The sequence below is a fragment of the Strix aluco genome, chromosome 37 (assembly GCF_031877795.1).
Source record: "Strix aluco isolate bStrAlu1 chromosome 37, bStrAlu1.hap1, whole genome shotgun sequence".
Lineage (NCBI taxonomy): Eukaryota > Metazoa > Chordata > Aves > Strigiformes > Strigidae > Strix > Strix aluco.
In genome coordinates this window covers 757,759-776,079 of record NC_133967.1, presented here as the reverse complement: position 1 = coordinate 776,079, position 18,321 = coordinate 757,759, and the positions used below count along the sequence as shown (strand labels likewise).

Sequence of the window (18,321 nt, the reverse complement as noted above, 5' to 3'; positions counted from 1 at the left end):
AGGTTGGAGGCCGTCTGGGGTGCAGTGATCATGAGATGATTGAGGAGAAACAAAGAGAGGGGTCAGTAAAACTGCCACCTTAGACTTCCGCAGGGCAGACTTTGACCTGTTCAAAAGGCTGATTGACAAAATGCCTTGGGAGGCTGCCCTGAAGGGTATGGGAGTCCAGGAAGGCTGGACATCCTTCAAGAGCGAAGTCTTAAAGGCACAGGAGCGGGCTGTTCCCGTGTGCCGGATAACGAGCAGGCGGGGAAGGAGACCGGCCTGGCTAAACAGGGACCTTTGGCTGCATCTCCGGAACAAAAGGAGAATCTGTGACCTTTGGAAGAGGGGCGAGGCCTCTCATGAAGACTATAAAGATGTAGTGAAGTTATGCAGGGAGAGCGTTAGGAGAGCCAAAGCGCAGCTACAGCTCAACTGTTAAGGATAATAACAGTTGTTAAGGATGTTAAGGATAATAAAAAATGTTTCTATAAAATCGTTAACAGCAAAAGGAGAATTAGGGAAAAGGCTGAGGAGCTCAACACCTACTTTGCCTCAGTCTTTAGCCCTGGAACTGGCTGTTCCCTGGACACCCAGCCTCATGAGCTGGGAGATGGGGAGGGGAAGCAGACTGAGGCCAGCACAGCTGAAGAGGAGGTGGTCAGAGACCTGCTGCACCACTTGGCTGCACACAAGTCTGTGGGACCGGATGGGTTACACCCAAGGGTGCTGAGGGAGTTGGCAGATGTGCTCGCCAAGCCGCTGTCCATGATTTACCTGAAGTCATGGCTGACTGGGGAGGTCCCATTGGACTGGAGGGTGGCAAATGTGACACCCATCTACAAGAGAGGCAGGAAGGAGGATCCAGGAAACTATAGAGCTGTCAGTGTGACCTCGGTGCCAGGGAAGGTCATGGAGCAGGTCATCTCGGGTGCCATTGAAAGTCATATAATGGACAACCAGGGGATCAGGCCCAGTCAGCGGGTTTATGAAAGGCAGGTCCTGCCTGACAAACCTGATCTCCTTCTACGACGGGGCGACCTGCTCATTGGGTGAGGGAAAGGCTGTGGGGGTTGTCTACCTTGACTTCAGCGAGGCCTTTGACACCGTTTCCCACAGCATTCTCCTGGCGAAACTGGCTGCTCGTGGCTCGGGAGGGCAAACACTTTGCTGGGTAAAAAACTGGCTGATGGCCGGGCCCAGAGAGTTGTGGGGAACGGAGTTAAATCCAGTTGGCGGCCGGTCACGAGTGGTGTCCCCCAGGGCTGGGTTTTGGGGCCACTCCTGTTTAACATCTTTATTGATGATCTGGACGAGGGGATCGAGTGCCCCCTCAGTCAGTTTGCAGTTGACACCGAGTTGGGTGGGAGTGTTGATCTGCTCGAGGGTAGGGAGTGTCTGCAGAGAGACCTGGACAGGCTGGAGCGATGGGCTGAGGCCAACCGGGGGAGTTTTACTAAGGCCAAGTGCCAGGTCCTGCCGTTGGGCCACAACAACCCCCTGCGTGGCTACAGGCTGGAGAGCTGCCAGTCAGAGAGGGACCTGGGGGGTGATCGATAACGAGCCAGCAGTGTGCCCAGGTGGCCAAGAAGGCCAATGGCATCCTGGCTTGTACCAGCACCAGCATGGCCAGCAGGGACAGGGAAGGGATCTGACCCCTGGTGAGGCCGCCCCTCGGTGAGTGGGTTCAGTTTTGGGCCCCTCACCCCAAAAAGGCCATTGAATGACTCGAGCGTGTCCAGAGAAGGGCAACGGAGCTGGTGCAGGGTCTGGAGCACAGGTCTGATGGGGAGCGGCTGAGGGAACTGGGGGGGTTTAGTCTGGAGAAGAGGAGGCTGAGGGGAGACCTCCTGGCCCTCTGCAACTCCCTGAAAGGAGGGTGCAGAGAGGGGGGAGGAGTCTCTTGAGCCAAGGACCCAGCGGCAGGCCAAGAGGGAATGGCCTCAAGCTGCGCCAGGGCAGGGTCAGACTGGCTCTTAGGAAGGATTTCTGTCCAGAAGGGGCTGTTGGGCGTTGGAATGGGCTGCCCAGGGCAGGGGGGGAGTCCCCATCCCTGGAGGGGTTGAAGAGTCGGGTTGACCCAGCGCTGAGGGATCTGGTGGAGTTGGGAACTGTTAATGTTGGGTTGATGGTTGGACTGGAGGAGCTTCAAGGTCTTTTCCAACCTAGAAAATTCTGTGATTCTGTCAGGGGGGGCTCAGCGCCCCATTCTCACCCCCCCTGTCCCCTCTGCAGAGCCCCCGGGGCCCCTCCCTGCCCCCGAGAGCACCGAGACCCCGGGGTGACCCTGGGCCTGGCCGTGGGCATCGTCAGCATCATCACGGGCACCATCCTCATCATCAAGGCCATGAAGATGAACAGCGCCCGCAGCCAGCAGGGCCTCTCAGGAGATGGGGGCAGAGCTCAGGGTGCCCCCCAGCCCCGCTCCACACCACCCACTGCCCCCTTGCCCAGCCCCACGGGCACCCGCTGAGCAGGGTGCTGCCTTCCCGGGCTCTGGGGTGTTTCTAGCAGCAGGAAAGGTGCTTGGGGACAGCCTGGCACCGCCCGGTCTCTCTGTCACTGGCTCACCCGCACCCTGCTCATCCTGGGGACACGGGGTGGTGGGGAACAGGGCAGCTGGGGGGGGCTCGTGGGGCTGGCAGGGCTGCGGGAGGGCTCTGGGGGGGCAGCAGCTGTGGCAGGGTGGGGGCAGGACACCTGGGTCCTGGCAGGGGGTGCTGGGTGCCGTGTAGGGGTGCAGGGCAGTGTCCCGTGATGGAGCACTGCAGGAGGGACGGCAGTGGCCATCAGCGCTGGGGCTGGACGGGGTGACCCCCCCAAAACCCCCCACCTGTTCCCCACTCCTGAACCCCCCCAGAGGGGTCAGGCATCTGGGAGGGGGACACGAAGCCACCAACCAGAGCAGGTGAGGGGACACGGGACCCCTCACCCCGTCCCCACCCCCAGGCCCGCCCGCAGGCGGTCAGACAATGACGGGTGTTGCCCCCCTCACAGTGTGTCCCCCCACATCCCACTGAGGACGCGGAGCCCCATCTCAGCCACGCGGGCCCGGGGAAGGGAGTGCCCCCCCCCGCCCCCCTGTCCCCAGACGAGCAGGGACAGCGGCTACCGGGACACTTTATTAGGCAGAGACGGAGCGGCCGAGGGCCACCGTGGGGGGACCCTGGGGACCCTGGGGCTGCAGAGCAGCGACAGCCAAGCTGGGAGCCAGGGAGGGAGGGAGGGGGTGACGGGGAGACTCCGGGGATGAGCGCGGGCCCGGGGGGCTCCGGGCCGGGGCGGTGTGAGACAGAGGTGACGTGGTGGGGCAGAGGACGGGCAGCGGCGCAGCGGAGCCGCAGGGGCAGGAGGTCGCTCAGGAGCCCTGTGGGGAGAAGAGGGGGTGAGCGCCTGGCCGGGGGACGGCGCGTCCCCAGGGCTCTGCCCCGGCGCCAGTGGGGGACACACTCCCGCCGGACACGATGCCCCCGGGCGTGGGGGGGACCCCGGCCCACGCAGGGAGTGGGGAGCGGGCTGGGGGGGATGGACGGTACCTGCAGCCCAGGGAACGGGGTGCCCTGAAATACAGAGAGACCAGGTCAGCGGGGGCGCGGGAGACACCCAGGGGCCACCCCCCCCAGTGTCCCCCCACTCACCTTCTTGCGCACGTAGAGGCCGAGCCCCAGCGCCAGGAAGATGAGCCCCAGCACGAAGCCCCCCACCCCCGTCAGCATCTTGCTGCGGGCGCCGTCCAACTGCAGCTCTGCAGGGCCCAGAGCAGGGGGTCAGGGCTGGGGGGGCCCGGCCCCCTCCCCACCCGCCCCAGGGGCCGCACAGGGCCTTACCCCAGCGCTGGCTGACGGGGTGCTGCAGGCTGACGTGCTCCACCTGGCACGTGTAGGTGTCCCCGCGCTGCGGGGTGGTTTCCAGCATCACCAGCACCTGGTAGGTCCAGTCTCCGTTGGGGATCACGTCCGTGGACACCACGCGCTCCGTCTCCTCCCGCCCGTTCTGGAACCACTTCACCTCGATCTGCGCCGGGTAAAAGCCCGTCACGTAGCAAGCCAGCCTGTCGGTCTGGGGCAGGGAGCTCGACTGCACGGGGGCGACCCTCACCTTGGGCTCAACTGGGAGAGAGCGGGAGGGCACTGGGCCGGAGCTGGGGACAGAGCCCCGGGGCCGCCCCGCACGCCTGCCCCCAGCCTGGCCCAGCGCTGGCCCTGTGCTCCCCACGCAGGACGTGCCCAGGGAGGGGCCGAGGGACTCGCGCCCCCAGGGAAGGGCGCAGGGGCTTTGCTGGGGGCTGCCCGGGGCCCTGCCCCAGCACGGCACGGACACGCTCTGCCTGCTGCGAGCCCGGGGGCTCGGCTTGTGCCCGGCCGGGGGCAACGTGTGGCCACACGCTCACCTTTCCTCTCTGTGATGAAGGGGGTTGAAACCTCGTAGCTCTTCCGGCAGAACCAGTCCACTGCAGTCCGTCTGTAGTCCAGTTTCTCCGGCTGGCTGTTCCAGTACTTGGCTGGGTACTCACCCAGGGGGTTGTCGGCCACAAAGAGCCCCACGTCACTGTCGAAGTGCACAAACTGCTCCCGGTTGTGGATGTACCTGTCCACAAACCTCACCTGCTCGGTGCCGTTGAGGTACTGACACTCGGCCTCATTCATTTCGATGAAAACCCCTGTGGGGGCAGGGAGGCCGTCACGGGGGGGCAGGGAGGCACCGGGGAGCCCCCTCCCCATCCCCAGCCTCCTCCCGGCTGGCCCCACAGCCCCACAGCCGCCATAGGGCCGGCGCTGGGATCCTGCCCCCCAGGGCGCCACTTCTCAGCCTGGGCACTGGGGAGAGCTGGGGGGGACAGAGCCCCGGGGAAGGGGGGGCAGGAGGGAGCCGGGGCACAGCTGAGCCCAGAGGCTGCTCCTGGGCTGCAGCAGCAGGGGGAGCGTCTCCCCCACACGCAGCACCCCACACCCCAGAGCCCCCCGGGACACGGGGGGGCCCATCCCCACCAACAGCCTCCCCGTGCCGGGGCTCTGAGCTCACCCGAGGGCTCCTCGCCACCAGCCGCGTGGGCTCCCAGCACCACCAGTGCCACCAGCACGGCCCCAGCTCCCAGGACACGACCAGTCTCCATCGCTGACACAGCAGAGGCTGGGCAAGTGCGGGGACCCCCGAGCCAGCTGCACTCTGCCCGCTCGGGGAATGGCCCCGCTCCTGCCCAGTGCGCGACTGGGAGTCCCAGTGAGGCCCAGTGAGGAGCGAGGCTGGGCAGCATCACCCGTCACCAGGCAGAGCCGGGCCCCGCAGGGCTCCCCGCGACACTTGTCCCTCGCTGGAGCAGTGGCCCCCAGGCAGCGGTTGCCGGCCCCAGGCAGCGCTGGGGCTCCCCGGGCTCGGCGACCCCAACGTGCCCCCTCCCCAACAGCCTCTGCAGGGGGGTGCAGGGCCCAAGGTCAAAGGTGAAGCCCCGCGGGACCCTGCCTGGGCGTCCGTCTGTCTGTTTGCTCTGCAGGGTGCCCTGAGCTGCTGCTCTGCCCGGGAACAGCCGAGTCAGCCTCGGGGCTCCCTCCTAGTGGGTCAGAGGCACAGAATCACAGAATCATCTCAGTTGGAAAAGACCTTGAAGATGATCTACCCCAACCATTAACTGGGGTCAGAAAAAAATCTTCTCTAGGTCCGTCGAGGAGCAGAGGAAGAGCAGGGAAAACGTGGGTCCTCGCGACAGGAAACAGGAGACCCGGTTACCCGGGCTGTGGAGGAGGCTGAGGCACCCAACCCCTTTTTTGCCTCCGTCTCCAGCGGCAAGAGCTGCCGGCACACGGCCCGAGGGGCAAAGGGAAAGGCCTGGGAGAAGGAAGAACCGCCCGCGGTAGGACAAGGTCAGGGTCAAGGCCCTGGAAGGAACCGGGAGGTGCCCAAGTCCGTGGGACCTGATGAGACGCACCCGCGGGGCCTGAGGGAACTGGGGGGTGAAGCGGCTCAGCCTCTCCCCCTCAGATTGGAGAAGTCCTGGCAGTGCTGTGAAGCTCCTGCTGACGCAAAACAGGGAAACATAACACCCAGTTTTCAAAAAAAATATAAAATGAAGATCCAGGGAAGTCCAGGCCTGTCAGTCCCACCTCTGCGCCCATCAAGATCCCGGAGCGGATCCCGCTGGAAACTGCCGGGGCACACGGAGAACCAGGAGGTGGTTGGTGACAGCCAACGCGGCGTCACTGAGGGCAAATCGTCCCTGAGGGAGTTGGTGGCCGCCTGCGATGGGGTGACAGCACTGGTGGTGTCACGGTGTGAGCCCAGGGGGCAACTGAGCCCCAGGCAGGGGGTCTTGAAAAGGATCTTCAAGGTCTTTTCCAAGCGAGATGATTCTGTGAAAGGACGATACTTCTTTAGGCTTTGAAGAAATGTGGAACCAACCTCACGGTGCCCAACTTCAAACGGTTAAAACAATTGTTCTGATCGCGGGGAGAGCTGTGAGGATTGTAATAACTTGTGTGACAATTCCGTGTGTAACTGCTGGGCACGACAGCGAATTCATTGCACGGAGGGGTGGAGCTACCAGCACTGTACCCTCGGAAGAAAAAAGGGGAATGAAAAGGCTCAAAGCAACGAATTTCTGATTAAACTGTGATGCATGAAAGTTTTCCTTACTGGTCTGAACTGGTCCCTTCTGGTCTATACCGGTCCGTACTCACGCAGGGGGGTGCAGACAAGCATCAGCACTATGGCGACGTCTCGGATCACGCGCAGCACCCGGCGGCGCCGGCGGTTCTGTCTCAGTTCCCGCTCCAGTTCGGCAGCGCGGGCGGTGGCGAGCGCTTCCAGTGAACCATAAACACCTTCGGCATTGACCCCCGGTGTCGGTATCAACGGCGCCGCCGCCGCCATCGTCTCCACCAGCACCGTGTTCAGCCTCTCCCGTGCCTCCTCCACATCCTCCAGCACCGCTTTCGCCTCCGCCAGCACCGTTGCCACCATCCCCGGTGTCCCCATTGCCTCCACCAGTCCCACCAGTGCCCCCATTGCACGGTCCAAGACCGCCTTGGCCCAGGCCACATCGGGGGAGGACATCCTGGGGGGGACACAGGGGTCTGGGGGGGACACAGGGGTCGGGGGGGGGGACACAGGGGTCCTGGAGGAGGGACACAGGGGTCCAGGGAGGGGACATGGGGGTGCTGGGGAGGAGACACAGGGGTCCTTGGGAGGGGGACACAGGGGTCTGAGGAGGGGACAAACCCTGGGGATCCAGGTGTCCTGGGGCTGACCCCAGGTCCGGGGTGGAGGACCCTCTCCAGGGACCCAAGTGTTTTGGGTGGGGGGTGTCACACACCCCTAGAGGAGGGACACAGGTGTCCGGGTGTGGCCGCCATTGCAGCTCCGAGGGACCCAGGCGTTGGGTGCAGGAACCCATTGACTTCCTTTTCCACAGCCGCAGAGGGACCCAGGCATCCGGGTGTGGGTGTCCCCCCCTTTCCCCTACCTCCCCCTCCACCAATGGGGTCCCCCCACAAGGGACCCAGGCATCCAGGTGTGGGTGTCGTCCCCCCCCCCCCCAACACCTACCTCCTTGTGTCCCTTGTTTCCAGGCCACAACACTGGTGGCATCTGCGTCAGCTGCCCCTCCCATGTGGTATCGAGGCATCTGGGGCGACGGGAGGGACCCAAAAGTCTGGGTCTTGTCACCCCTTGGACCCCATTTACACCCTCAGGGCCCAGATTTAACCCCTCAAGGACCAAAATGTATATTCCAAAGCCCAGATTTACCCCTCAGGGGCCAGGTTCATGCTCCAGAGCCCAGATTTTCCCCCTCAGGTTACCATTTACCCCCCTCAGGACCCAGATTTACCCCCTCAGAGCTCCCCCTATCCCCTCAGGTGCTCGATTTATACCCTCAAGGCCCAGATTTAGCCCCTCAGAGATCACTTTATCTCCTCAGGGCCCAGATTTACCCCCTCAGAGCTCCCTTTATCCCCTCAGGACCCAGATTTATCCCCTCAGGGCCCAGATTTACCCCCTCAGGGCTCCCTTTATCCCCTCAGTGCCAGATGTAGCCCCTTGGAGGTCAGATTTACCTCCTCAGGGACCAGATTTATACCCTCAGGGCCTAGATTTACCCCCGCAGGACTCCTTTATCCTAAAAGGGCTCAAACCAACGAATTTCTGATTAAACTGTGACACATGAAAGTTGTGCTTGTGTTTGTTTCCCAAGGACTCCTCAACTGTTTTCCCATGGCCTCTTTGGCCGGACTAAAGTAAAACGCCCCCTCTAGAACTCACTGGTAACAGACTCAAAGCCCTCACTGGGCACTTGGCAAAGTCAGATGAGGGAACTCGAACAAAACGACACAGAGATACAATCTCGGGAGGGTGAGCTCGCCGATTTAGGACGGAGACACCTGGGCTTTACTGTGCATGCTCTGGGGAGGACCACGGACTTCATCCCTCGGCCTCCGAAGCCCCTCACCCTGTTGTCACTGCACAGGCTGGGGCTGTGTAAATGAATCCGGGAACTCGTTACCATCAGACTCCCCTTTCCAGGAGATCTAATGAATCGCTTTGATCGGGGGTGTAAACTGATGTCCCCTGCTAGTTCGGGGGAGCCCTTATGGTGGAGAATCCCCAGCGCTGCTAATCCAGAATATCTGCTGAACGGTTCCGTTGGATTCTGACTGGTGAGGCAATTTCTTTGTTTCAATCCCCTCAGGGCCCAGATTTACCCCCTCAGGGCCCAGATTTAGCCCCTCAGGACTCCCTTTATCTCCTCAGGGCCAAGATTCAGCCCCTTGGAGCCCAGATTTACCCCCTCAGGGCTCCCATTTCCCCCCTCAGAGCTTCCATTTACCACCCCAGGGCCCAGATTTATCCACTCAGGCCCTGATTTACACCCCAGACTTAGATTTACCCCCTCAGGGTTCCCTTTATTCCCTCAGGGCCCAGATTTAGCTCCTTCAAGACCAGATTTAGCCCCTCATGGCTCCCTTTACCCCCTCAGGGCCCAGATTTACCCCCTCAGGGCTCCCTTTATTCTCTCAGGGCCCAGATTTAGCTCCTTCAAGCCCAGATTTACGCCCTTGGGGCTCATATTTAGCCCCTTGGGACTCCTTTTATCCCCTCAAGGCCTGGATTTACCCTCTCAGGGCTCCCTTTATTCCCTCCAGGTCCAGATTAAGCTCCTTCGAGCCCAGGTTTACACCATTGGGGCTCATATTTAGCCCCTCAGGATTCTCTTTATCTCCTCAGGCTCAAGATTCAGCCCCGTGGAGCCCAGATTTACCCCCTCAGCGTTCCCATTTATACCCTCAGGACCCCATTTACCACCCCAGGGCCCAGATTTAGCCCCTCAGAGCTCCCATTTCCCCCCTCAGAGCTTCCATTTATCACCCCACAGCCCACTTTTACCCCCTCAGGGCCCAGATTTACCCTATCAGGGCTCCCTTTATCCCCTCAATGCCCAGATTTACCCTCTCAGGGCCCAGATTTCCCACCTCAGGGCTCCCTTTACTCCCTCAGGGCCCAGATTTAGCACCTTTGAGCCCAGATTTACCCCCTTGGGGCTCATATTCAGCCCTTCAGGGCTCCCTTTATCTCCTCAGGGCCAAGATTCAGCCCCTTAGATCCCAGATTTACCCCCTCAGACTTCCATTTATCACCCCAGGGCCCAGATTTATCCCCTCAGGGCTCCCTTTATCCCCACAGAGCCCAGATTTACCCTCTCAGGACCCAGATTTACCCCCTTGGGGCTCATATTTAACCCCTCAGAACTCCCTTTATCTCCTCAGGGTCAAAATTCAGACCCTCAGAGCTCAGATTTAACCCCTCAGCGCTCCCATTTACCACCCCAGGGCCCAGATTTATCCACTCAGGCCCTGATTTACCCCCCGGCCTTAGATTTACCCCCTCAGGACTCCCTTTACCCCTTCAGTGTCGCTGTAGACACGGACAAAGCAACACACACACACTCACATGGGTGAACAAGCGGCTAGTTCTTTTATTACTAAAAGCATGCATTTTTATATAGTTCAGGTGCCGGAGTGTTACAATATAATTTGTCAAGAAGTTGGTTTTAACATTCTCATTTATAACCTTTAACAGATTCCTCCCTGCTTGCTCCCTCCTGCTATGGAGTCAGCAGCAACTTGAAAGTTATTTGCTTTAAGCAAAGCTTCCTTATCTCAAGGGTACACCGGGATCTTGTCAAGGTCAAACTCGTCTTCAATCAGGTTATCGGCAGAGCAGCTGCCTTCCCCGACACTTCAGGGACAACACTTTCCTGCTCATGGCTCCCTTTACCCCCTCAGGGCCCTTATTTAGCCCCTCAGGCCTCTGATTTACCCTTTCAGGGCTCCAGTTTATATCCTCAGGGCCCAGATTTACCCCCTCAGGGCTCCAATTTATATCCTCAGGGCCCAAATTTACCCCCTTGGGGCTCATATTTAGCCCCTCAGGACTCCCTTTATCTCCTCAGGGTCAAGATTCAGACCCTTGGAGCTCAGATTTACCCCCTCAGCGCTCCCATTTTCCCCCTCAGAGCTTCCATTTACCACCCCAGGGCCCAGATTTATCCACTCAGGCCCTGATTTACACCTCCAAAGCCCCAATTTATGCCCCGGCCTTGGATTTACCCCCTCAGGGCTCCCTTTACCCCCTCAGGGCTCCCTTTATCCCCTCAAAGTTTGGATTTACCCTCCCAAGGCTCCCTTTACCCCCTTGGGGCCCAGAATTTCCCCCTCACAGCACCCTTTACCCCCTCAGGGCCCAGATTTACCCCCTCAGGGCCCAGATTTACCCCCTCAGGGGTACCTTTATGCCCTCAGGGCCCAGATTTCCCCCCTCATGCCTCCCTTTACCCCATCAGGGCCCAGATTTAGCCCCTCAAGACTCCTTTTATCTCCTAGGGCCACGATTCAACCCCTTGGATCCCAGATTTGCCCCCTCAGCACCCAGATTTAGCCCCTCAGAGCTCCCAGTTCCCCCCTCAGAGCTTCCATTTACCCCCTCAGGGCCCAGATTTATCCCCTCAGAACCCAGATTTACCCCCTTGGGGCTCATATTTAGCCCCTCAGGACTCCCTTTATCTCCTCAGGGTCAAGATTTACCCACTCAGGGCCCAGATTTACCCTCTCAGGCTCCCTTTACCCCTTCAGGGCCCAAAATTTCCTCCTCACAGCACCCTTTACCCCCTCAGGGCCCAGATGTAGCCCCTCAGGGCTCCCTTTACCCCCTCAGGGCCCAAATTTCCCACCTCAGGGCTCCCTTTAACCCCTCAAGGCCCAGGATTACCCTTTCAGGGCCCCCTTTAGTCCCTCAAGGCCCAAATTTAGGTCCTCAAGACTCCCTTTATCTCCTAGGGCCAAGATTCAACCCCTTGGATCCCAGATTTATCCCCTCAGCACCCAGATTTACCCCCTCAGAGCTCCCACTTCCCTCCTCAGAACTTCTATTTATCACCCCAGGGCTCATATTTACCCCCTCAGAACCCAGATTTACCCCCTTGGGGCTCATATTTAGCCCCTCAGGACTCTCTTTACCTCCTCAGGGTCAAGATTCAGACCCTTGGAGCACAGATTTACCCCCTCAGTGCTCCCACTTACCACCCCAGGGCCCAGATTTATCCACTCAGGCCCTGATTTACCCCCCCAGCCTTAGATTTAGCCCCTCAGGGCTCCCTTTACCCTCTCAGGGCCCAGATTTAGCCACTTCAAGCCCAGATTTACCCTCTCAGGGCTCCTTTTATCCCCTCAGAGCCCAGATTTAGTCCCTCAGGGCCCAGATTTACCCCCTTGGGGCTCATATTTAGCCCCTTAGGACTCCCTTTATCTCCTCAGGGCCAAGATTCAGCCCCTTGGAGCCCAGATTTCCCCCCTCAGCGCTCCCATTTCCCCCCTTAGAGCGCCCATTTACCACCCCAGGGCCCAGATTTATCCACTCAGGCTCTAATTTACACCTCCAAAGCCCTGATTTACCCCCTGGCCTCAGATTTACACCCTCACGGTTTAGACCACCCCCCTTTCCCCCCCCCCCACCTCAGTTTCTACCCCCGTCCCCACCCCTCGAGCTCTGATTGGTGAAAGTTCGGCGAGGGGGCGGGACGAGCCGCCGCGCTCTCCGCACCGCCCCCCACGCCCAGGCGCCGCCTCCCATTGGCCAGCGGGGAGGCGGGACCTCCGCTCCACCGCGTCTCATTGGCTGTTGCTTTCGCGCTTCTGGGGTGAGGGGGTGGGCTTTTCGCTCGGCTTTGTTTGCTGATTGGCTGCGCGGCGCGGAGCGGGTAGAGCGGCGGCGGCGCGTTCCCGGCGTGCACCGCGCGGCTGTGAGGGGGGCCGGGGGCTTTGCGCGTACTGGGTGTACTGGGAGGTACTGGGAGCATCAGTGTGGGGGGACTGGGAGGCATTGGGGCTGCGGGGAGGGAAACTGGGAGTTAGTGGGAGCCACTGGGACCGTGGGGAAGTGTGGGGCCACTGGAAGTTACAGGGAGCAGGGAGGGGGGGAACTGGGAATCACTGGAAATATGAGGGGGACGTTACTGGGAGTCACTGGGGGTACTGGGAGCCTCTGGGCCCTTGACGGGGACAGTGGGGAGCCGCTGGGAGGTACTGGGAGGGTCTGTGTGGGTTGAACTGGGAGTCACTGGGAATATGAGGGAGCAGTTGCTGGGAGTCACTGGGCATACTGGGATCGTGAGGGCAGGAAATGGGGAGCCACTGGGGGATACTGGGAGTGTGCTGGGGTGTACTGGGAGTCACTGGGAATATGAGGGAATGGTTACTGGGAGTCACTGGGCGTACTGGGATCGTGAGGCGGGGAATGGGGAGCCACTGGGGGATACTGGGAGTGTGCTGGGGTGTACTGGGAGTCACTGAGAATATGAGGGAGTGGTTACTGGGAGCCACTGGGACCATGGTGGGGGGAATGGGGAGCTACTGGGAATTACTGGGAGCCACTGGGAGTGTGTGGGGGGGAACTGGGAGTCACGAGGGATATGAGGGAATAGTTACTGGGAGTCACTGGGCATACTGGGATCATGAGGGGGGGAATGGGGAGCCACTGGGGGATACTGGGAGTGTGCTGGGGTGTACTGGGAGTCACTGGGAATATGAGGGAGTGGTTACTGGGAGCCACTGGGACCATGGTGGGGGAATGGGGAGCAACTGGGAATTACTGGGAGCCACTGGGAGTGTGTGTGTATGTGAGAACTGGGAGTCACTGGGAATGTGAGGGGGAGGTCACTGGGAGTCACTGGGCATACTGGGATCATGATGGGGGTGGGAATGGGGAGCCACTGTGGGCTACTGGGAGTGTGTTGGAGTGTACTGGGAGTCACTGGGCATACTGGGATCGTGAGGGGGGTGAATGGGGAGCCACTGTGGGCTACTGGGAGTTACTGGGAGTGTGTTGGAGTGTACTGGGAGTTGCAGGGGATACTGGGACCATAGTGGGGGGAATGGGGAGATACTGGGAGTTACTGGGGAGGGGCTACTGGGAGTCACTGGGGCTGGGCAGGGAGTAAATTGGGAGCCACTGGGGATTAGTGGGAGTGTTGGGGGGGGGGCATTGGGACTGGGAGTCACTGGTTGAACTGGGCATTACTGGGGGGTTACTGGGAGTCATTGAGGCTGGGGGGGGGTGTCTGGGAATGGGAGTAGAGGTGAGCAGGCCCTTACTGGGAGATACTGGGAATTACTGGGACTGGGAACAGGAAACTCCTGGGAATTCCTGGAGCCATGGGGCCAGTTACTGGGACTTACTGGGATTTACTGGGATTTGTCCCACCCCAAGGTGCCACCAATGGCCGAGAGTCACCCGGAGCCAGCGGGCACTGGTGAGCCCCAGATGTCTGGGGGTGTGTCCCCCCCCGACCCCCCCCCCCCCCCCCCGGGATTCTGGGCACCCCCCTGACCCCCCCAGATTTCTGGGGCCCCCCCTGACCCCCCCCAACACTGGGGCCCCCCCAGACACCTGGGTCTGTGTCGTCCCCCCCCCCCTCCTCAGGTCTGCGGGGCCTCGTCCCCCCGTCACACTTCGTGCTGCGCCCCCCCGGCCCCAGCACCAGGTAAGGGCTCCCAGTAACCTCCCAGTAACCCCCAGTACACCCAGTAACCTCCAAATAACACCCCCTCCTGAGGTGTTCCTGGTAACCCTCCCAGTAACCCCCAGTGCTCCCTCTAATCCCCCAGTTTCCCCCTCCCAGTGCTCCCACTGACCCTCCCAGTAGCCTCCAGTATTCCCAGTAATCTCCCATTAACCCTTCCAGTGCTCCCAGTAAGCCTGCAATGTTCCCAGTAATCCCCCACTGACCCTCCCAGTGCTCCCAGTAAGCCTGCAATGTTCCCAGTAATCCCCCACTAACCCTCCCAGTGCTCCCAGTAAGCCTGCAATGTTCCCAGTAATCCCCCACTGACCCTCCCAGTGCTCCCAGTAAGCCTGCAATGTTCCCAGTAATCCCCCACTGACCCTCCCAGTGCTCCCAGTAAGTCTGCAATACTCCCAGGAATCCCCCACTGACCCTCCCAGTGCTCCCAGTAAGCCTGCAATGTTCCCAGTAATCCCCCACTGACCCTCCCAGTGCTCCCAGTAAGCCTGCAATACTCCCAGGAATCCCCCACTGACCCTCCCAGTGCTCCCAGTAAGCCTGCAATGTTCCCAGTAATCCCCCACTGACCCTCCCAGTGCTCCCAGTAAGCCTGCAATGTTCCCAGTAATCCCCCACTGACCCTCCCAGTGCTCCCAGTAAGTCTGCAATACTCCCAGGAATCCCCCACTGACCCTCCCAGTGCTCCCAGTAAGCCTGCAATGTTCCCAGTAATCCCCCACTGACCCTCCCAGTGCTCCCAGTAAGTCTGCAATACTCCCAGTAATCCCCCACTGACCCTCCCAGTGCTCCCAGTAAGCCTGCAATGTTCCCAGTAATCCCCCACTGACCCTCCCAGTGCTCCCAGTAAGCCTGCAATGCTCCCAGGAATCCCCCACTGACCCTCCCAGTGCTCCCAGTAAGCCTGCAATGCTCCCAGGAATCCCCCACTGACCCTCCCAGTGCTCCCAGTAACCCCCAGAGCCTGGGCACCTCAGTCTCCTTTGGCAGGCCCCTGGAGGCGGAGCTTGAGGCTGAGAAGAGGCGGGGCCAAGCCTTGGAGGTGGAGCTTGATGCTGAAAAGAGGCGGGGCCAAGCCCTGGAGGCAGAGCTTGGGGTTGAGAAGGGGCGTGGCCAAGCCCTGGAGGCAGAGCTTGAGGCTGAGAGGAGGCGGGGCCAAGCCCTGGAGGCGGAGCTTGAGGCTGAGAGGAGGCGGGGCCAAGCCCTGGAGGTGGAGCTTGAGGCTGAGAAGAGGCGGGGCCAAGCCTTGGAGGCGGAGCTTGAGGCTGAGAGGAGGCGGGGCCAAGCCTTGGAGGCGGAGCTTGAGGCTGGGAAGAGGCGTGGTCAAGCCCAGGGGACGGAGCCTGATGGGGGGCAACCCCTGGAGGAGGTGAGCCCGGGCAGTTGGATCCCCTGGGGACCCTGTCCCTTCCCCTTGGGGACATGGTGACCCTGTCCCCACTGTGTCCCCAGGATGTCCCCACAGTGTCTCCCTGACCCCAGGGTGTCCCCTGGGGGGGGACACATGATGGCCCTGTCCCTCTGGTGTCCCCAGGGTGTCCCCATGTCCCTCTGGTGTCCCCAGGGCGTCTCCCTGTCCCTCTGGTGTCTCCCTGTCCCCAGGATGTCCCCATGGGGAGACACATGGTGGTCCTGTCCCTCTGGTGTCCCCAGGGTGTCCCCTGTCCCCAGCGTGTCCCCATGAGGGGACACACATGGTGTCCCCTGTCCCTCTGGTGTCCCCAGGGTGTCTCCCTGTCCCTAAGGTGTCCCCTTGAGAGAGCCACATGGTGTCTCCTGTCCCTCTGGTGTCCCCAGGGTGTCCCCATGGGGGGGGACACATATGGTGGCCCTGTTCCCCTGGTGTCCCCAGGGTGTCTCCATGGTGTGGGGGGACATGGTGGCCCTGTCCCCAGTGTGTCCCCATGAGGGGACACATATGTTGTCCCCTGTCCCTCTGGTGTCCCCAGGGTGTCTTCCTGTCCCTAAGGTGTCCCCTTGGGAGAGCCACATGGTGTCCCCTGTCCCTCTGGTGTCTCCAGAGTGTCTCCATATACCTCTGGTGTCCCCAGGGTGTCCTCTTGGGGGGGGACACACATGGTGGCCCTGTTCCTCTGGTGTCCCCAGGGTGTCCCCATGGAGAGCGGGGTGGGGGGGGACAGCACATGGTGACTCTGTCTCTCTGGTGTCCCCACATCCCCTCTGCCCAGGATGTCCCCATGCCCCCTGTCCCCACGGTGTCCCCGTGGTGTCCCCACACTGTCCCCATTCTCTCCCCCAGTGCCAGGCCCAGGTGCTGCTCCAGGCTCGGCTCAGCGCCCTCGGCCACATCCTGACCCTGCAGGAGCACGAGCTGGGCCGTGAGGTGGGGTTGGGAGGGGCCACAGGGGGTGCTTTTGGGGTGTTGGGGGGCCTGGGATGCTCTGGGGCACCCCAGGATGCCATAGGGTGCCACTGGGGGGGATTTGGGGGTGCTGGGGGAGCCCTAGAATGCTGTGACTTGCCCCTGGGGGGCAATGGGTGGCCAAGGGGGTCCTGGGGGGGTAATGGGGCAACCCAGGGAGTTGGGGGGGTGAGTCTTGGGGTGCTCGGGGGGGGGTCCAGCGTATCCCTGGAATGCTGGGGGGGCTGAGGGTGCCTTGGGGTGGTTTTTGGGGTGCCACAGGGGATTCCTGGGGTGCAATGGGGTGAGCCAGGGTGCTGGGGGCAGGGCCCTGGGTGCTTTGGGAGGATTTGGAACCCCCCTGGGTGCCATCAGGTGCCACTAATGGGGATTTTGGGGGTGCTGGGGGGGCACTGAGGTGCAACGGTGAGGTTCTGGGGTGTTCAGGGGGTCTCAGGTGCCCCTGGGATGGACATGGGTGCTTGTGGGGAGGGGACAGGATGTCAAGGGGGTGCCTGGGTGCCCTGGAGCACCCACGCCTCCCCCTCTTACCCCCCAGCTGCCCCCTCCTGGAGTGCCTGTGGCGATGGCCCCCCCCCGGCTGCAGGCGCTTCTGGGGCGCTGGCGGGAGAAGGTCTTCACCCTCCTGGTGCAGCTGCGGGTGCAGGAGGAGGTGCAGCGGGTGCTGCGGGCGCAGGTGGGTGCCTGGATGCCTGGGTCCCTCCCGGGGGGGGTACCTGGTTCCCATCTGGGGGTTTTGGGGGTGCCCAGACTCCTGGGGGTGACACCTGCGTCCCACCCAGGGGGGTTGGGGGGTGCCCAGATGCCTGGGTCCCATCTTGGGGGGGTTTGGGGGGTACCCAGACACCTGGGTCCCTACCAAGTGGTTCCTGGGTCCCATCTCAGGGGCTTTGGGGGGTGCCCAGGCACCTGGGTTCTTCCTGGGGGTGGCATCTGGGTCCCATCTGGGGGTTTGGGGAGTGCCCAGGCACCTGGGTCCCTACCGAGGGGTTCCTAGGTCCCATCTTGGGGGGTTTGGGGGGTGCCCAGACTCCTGAGTCCCTCCTGGGGGTGACACCTGTGTCCCATTTGGGGGGTTAGGGGGTGCCCAGACTTCTGGATCCCTTCTAGGGGTGGCATCTGGGTCCCATTTGGGGGATTTTGGGGTACCCAGACACCTGGGTCCCTGCCGAGGGGTTCCTGGGTCCCATCTCAGGGGCTTTGGGGGGTGCCCAGACTCCTGGGTTCTTCCTGGAGGTGGCACCTGGGTCCCATCTGGGGGTTTAGGGACACCAGGGTCCCTGTCGGGGGGTCTCTGGGTCCTATCCAGGGGGTTTTGGGGTGCCCGGACACCTGGATCCCTCCCAGGGATGTTCCTGAGTCTTTCTAGGGGTGCTGGGGGGCTTCCCAGGGGCCTGGGTCCCTTTTGGGTGTCACCTGTTTCCATCTGAGGGGGGGTCTCCCGGCTGCCTGGGTCCCTCCTGGGCCGCTCCCGGACGTTTGGGTGCCTCAGGTGGGGACACTGGGGGCGGCGGTGACAGCGGGGACGCGGCGGGTGAAGCGGCTGGAGCTGAGCCTGCGCGAGGGGGCGGCCACCGCCGAGCTGCAGCGGCGGGACAGAGAGGTCAGAGGGGACACGGGGGACGGCGGGGACACGCGTGGGATGTGGAGGGGGCGTACGGGGACATGCTGGGGAAACGGGGACCCCCTGGGGACATATGGGGACATGATGGGGAAATGGGGACCCGCAGGGGATGTGGAGGGACACTCTGGGGAAATGGGGATGTGGAGGGACAGGGTGGGGACATATGGGGTCACCCTGGGGAAACGGGGACCCCCTGGGGACATGGTAGGGACATATGGGGACATGTTGGGGAAATGGGGAGCCCCTGGGGACATGGAGGGACATATG

General features: G+C 61.7%; 2 protein-coding genes across 6 annotated transcripts in view; one reads left to right on the top strand and one right to left on the bottom strand.

Annotated features, from left to right (window-relative positions):
* Positions 1 to 18,321, bottom strand: part of LOC141917380 (class II histocompatibility antigen, B-L beta chain-like) — a 42,183-nt gene that overhangs the window by 20,500 nt on the left and 3,362 nt on the right. The window contains exons 1-6 of one of the 5 annotated variants that reach the window (XM_074810536.1): positions 5,005 to 5,427; positions 4,373 to 4,642; positions 3,810 to 4,091; positions 3,621 to 3,727; positions 3,519 to 3,542; positions 3,087 to 3,349 (exon numbers count right to left, since the gene is read on the bottom strand). In XM_074810536.1, the coding sequence (XP_074666637.1) occupies positions 3,341 to 3,349; positions 3,519 to 3,542; positions 3,621 to 3,727; positions 3,810 to 4,091; positions 4,373 to 4,642; positions 5,005 to 5,236 (924 nt within the window). In that variant the 5' untranslated portion in view covers positions 5,237 to 5,427 and the 3' untranslated portion in view covers positions 3,087 to 3,340. Of the gene's footprint in view, positions 1 to 3,086; positions 3,350 to 3,518; positions 3,543 to 3,596; positions 3,728 to 3,809; positions 4,092 to 4,372; positions 4,643 to 5,004; positions 5,430 to 18,321 lie in introns of those variants that run through there. The other 4 variants (XM_074810540.1, XM_074810539.1, XM_074810537.1 and 1 more) reach the window with 4 other exon arrangements.
* Positions 12,279 to 18,321, top strand: part of LOC141917303 (uncharacterized) — a 6,918-nt gene continuing 875 nt past the window's right edge. Inside the window, exons 1-7 of the mRNA XM_074810412.1 lie at positions 12,279 to 12,312; positions 13,735 to 13,777; positions 13,948 to 14,008; positions 15,038 to 15,416; positions 16,308 to 16,391; positions 16,969 to 17,106; positions 17,923 to 18,258. Of these exons, the coding sequence (XP_074666513.1) occupies positions 13,744 to 13,777; positions 13,948 to 14,008; positions 15,038 to 15,416; positions 16,308 to 16,391; positions 16,969 to 17,106; positions 17,923 to 18,258 (1,032 nt within the window). The 5' untranslated portion in view covers positions 12,279 to 12,312; positions 13,735 to 13,743. The remainder of the gene's footprint in view (positions 12,313 to 13,734; positions 13,778 to 13,947; positions 14,009 to 15,037; positions 15,417 to 16,307; positions 16,392 to 16,968; positions 17,107 to 17,922; positions 18,259 to 18,321) is intronic.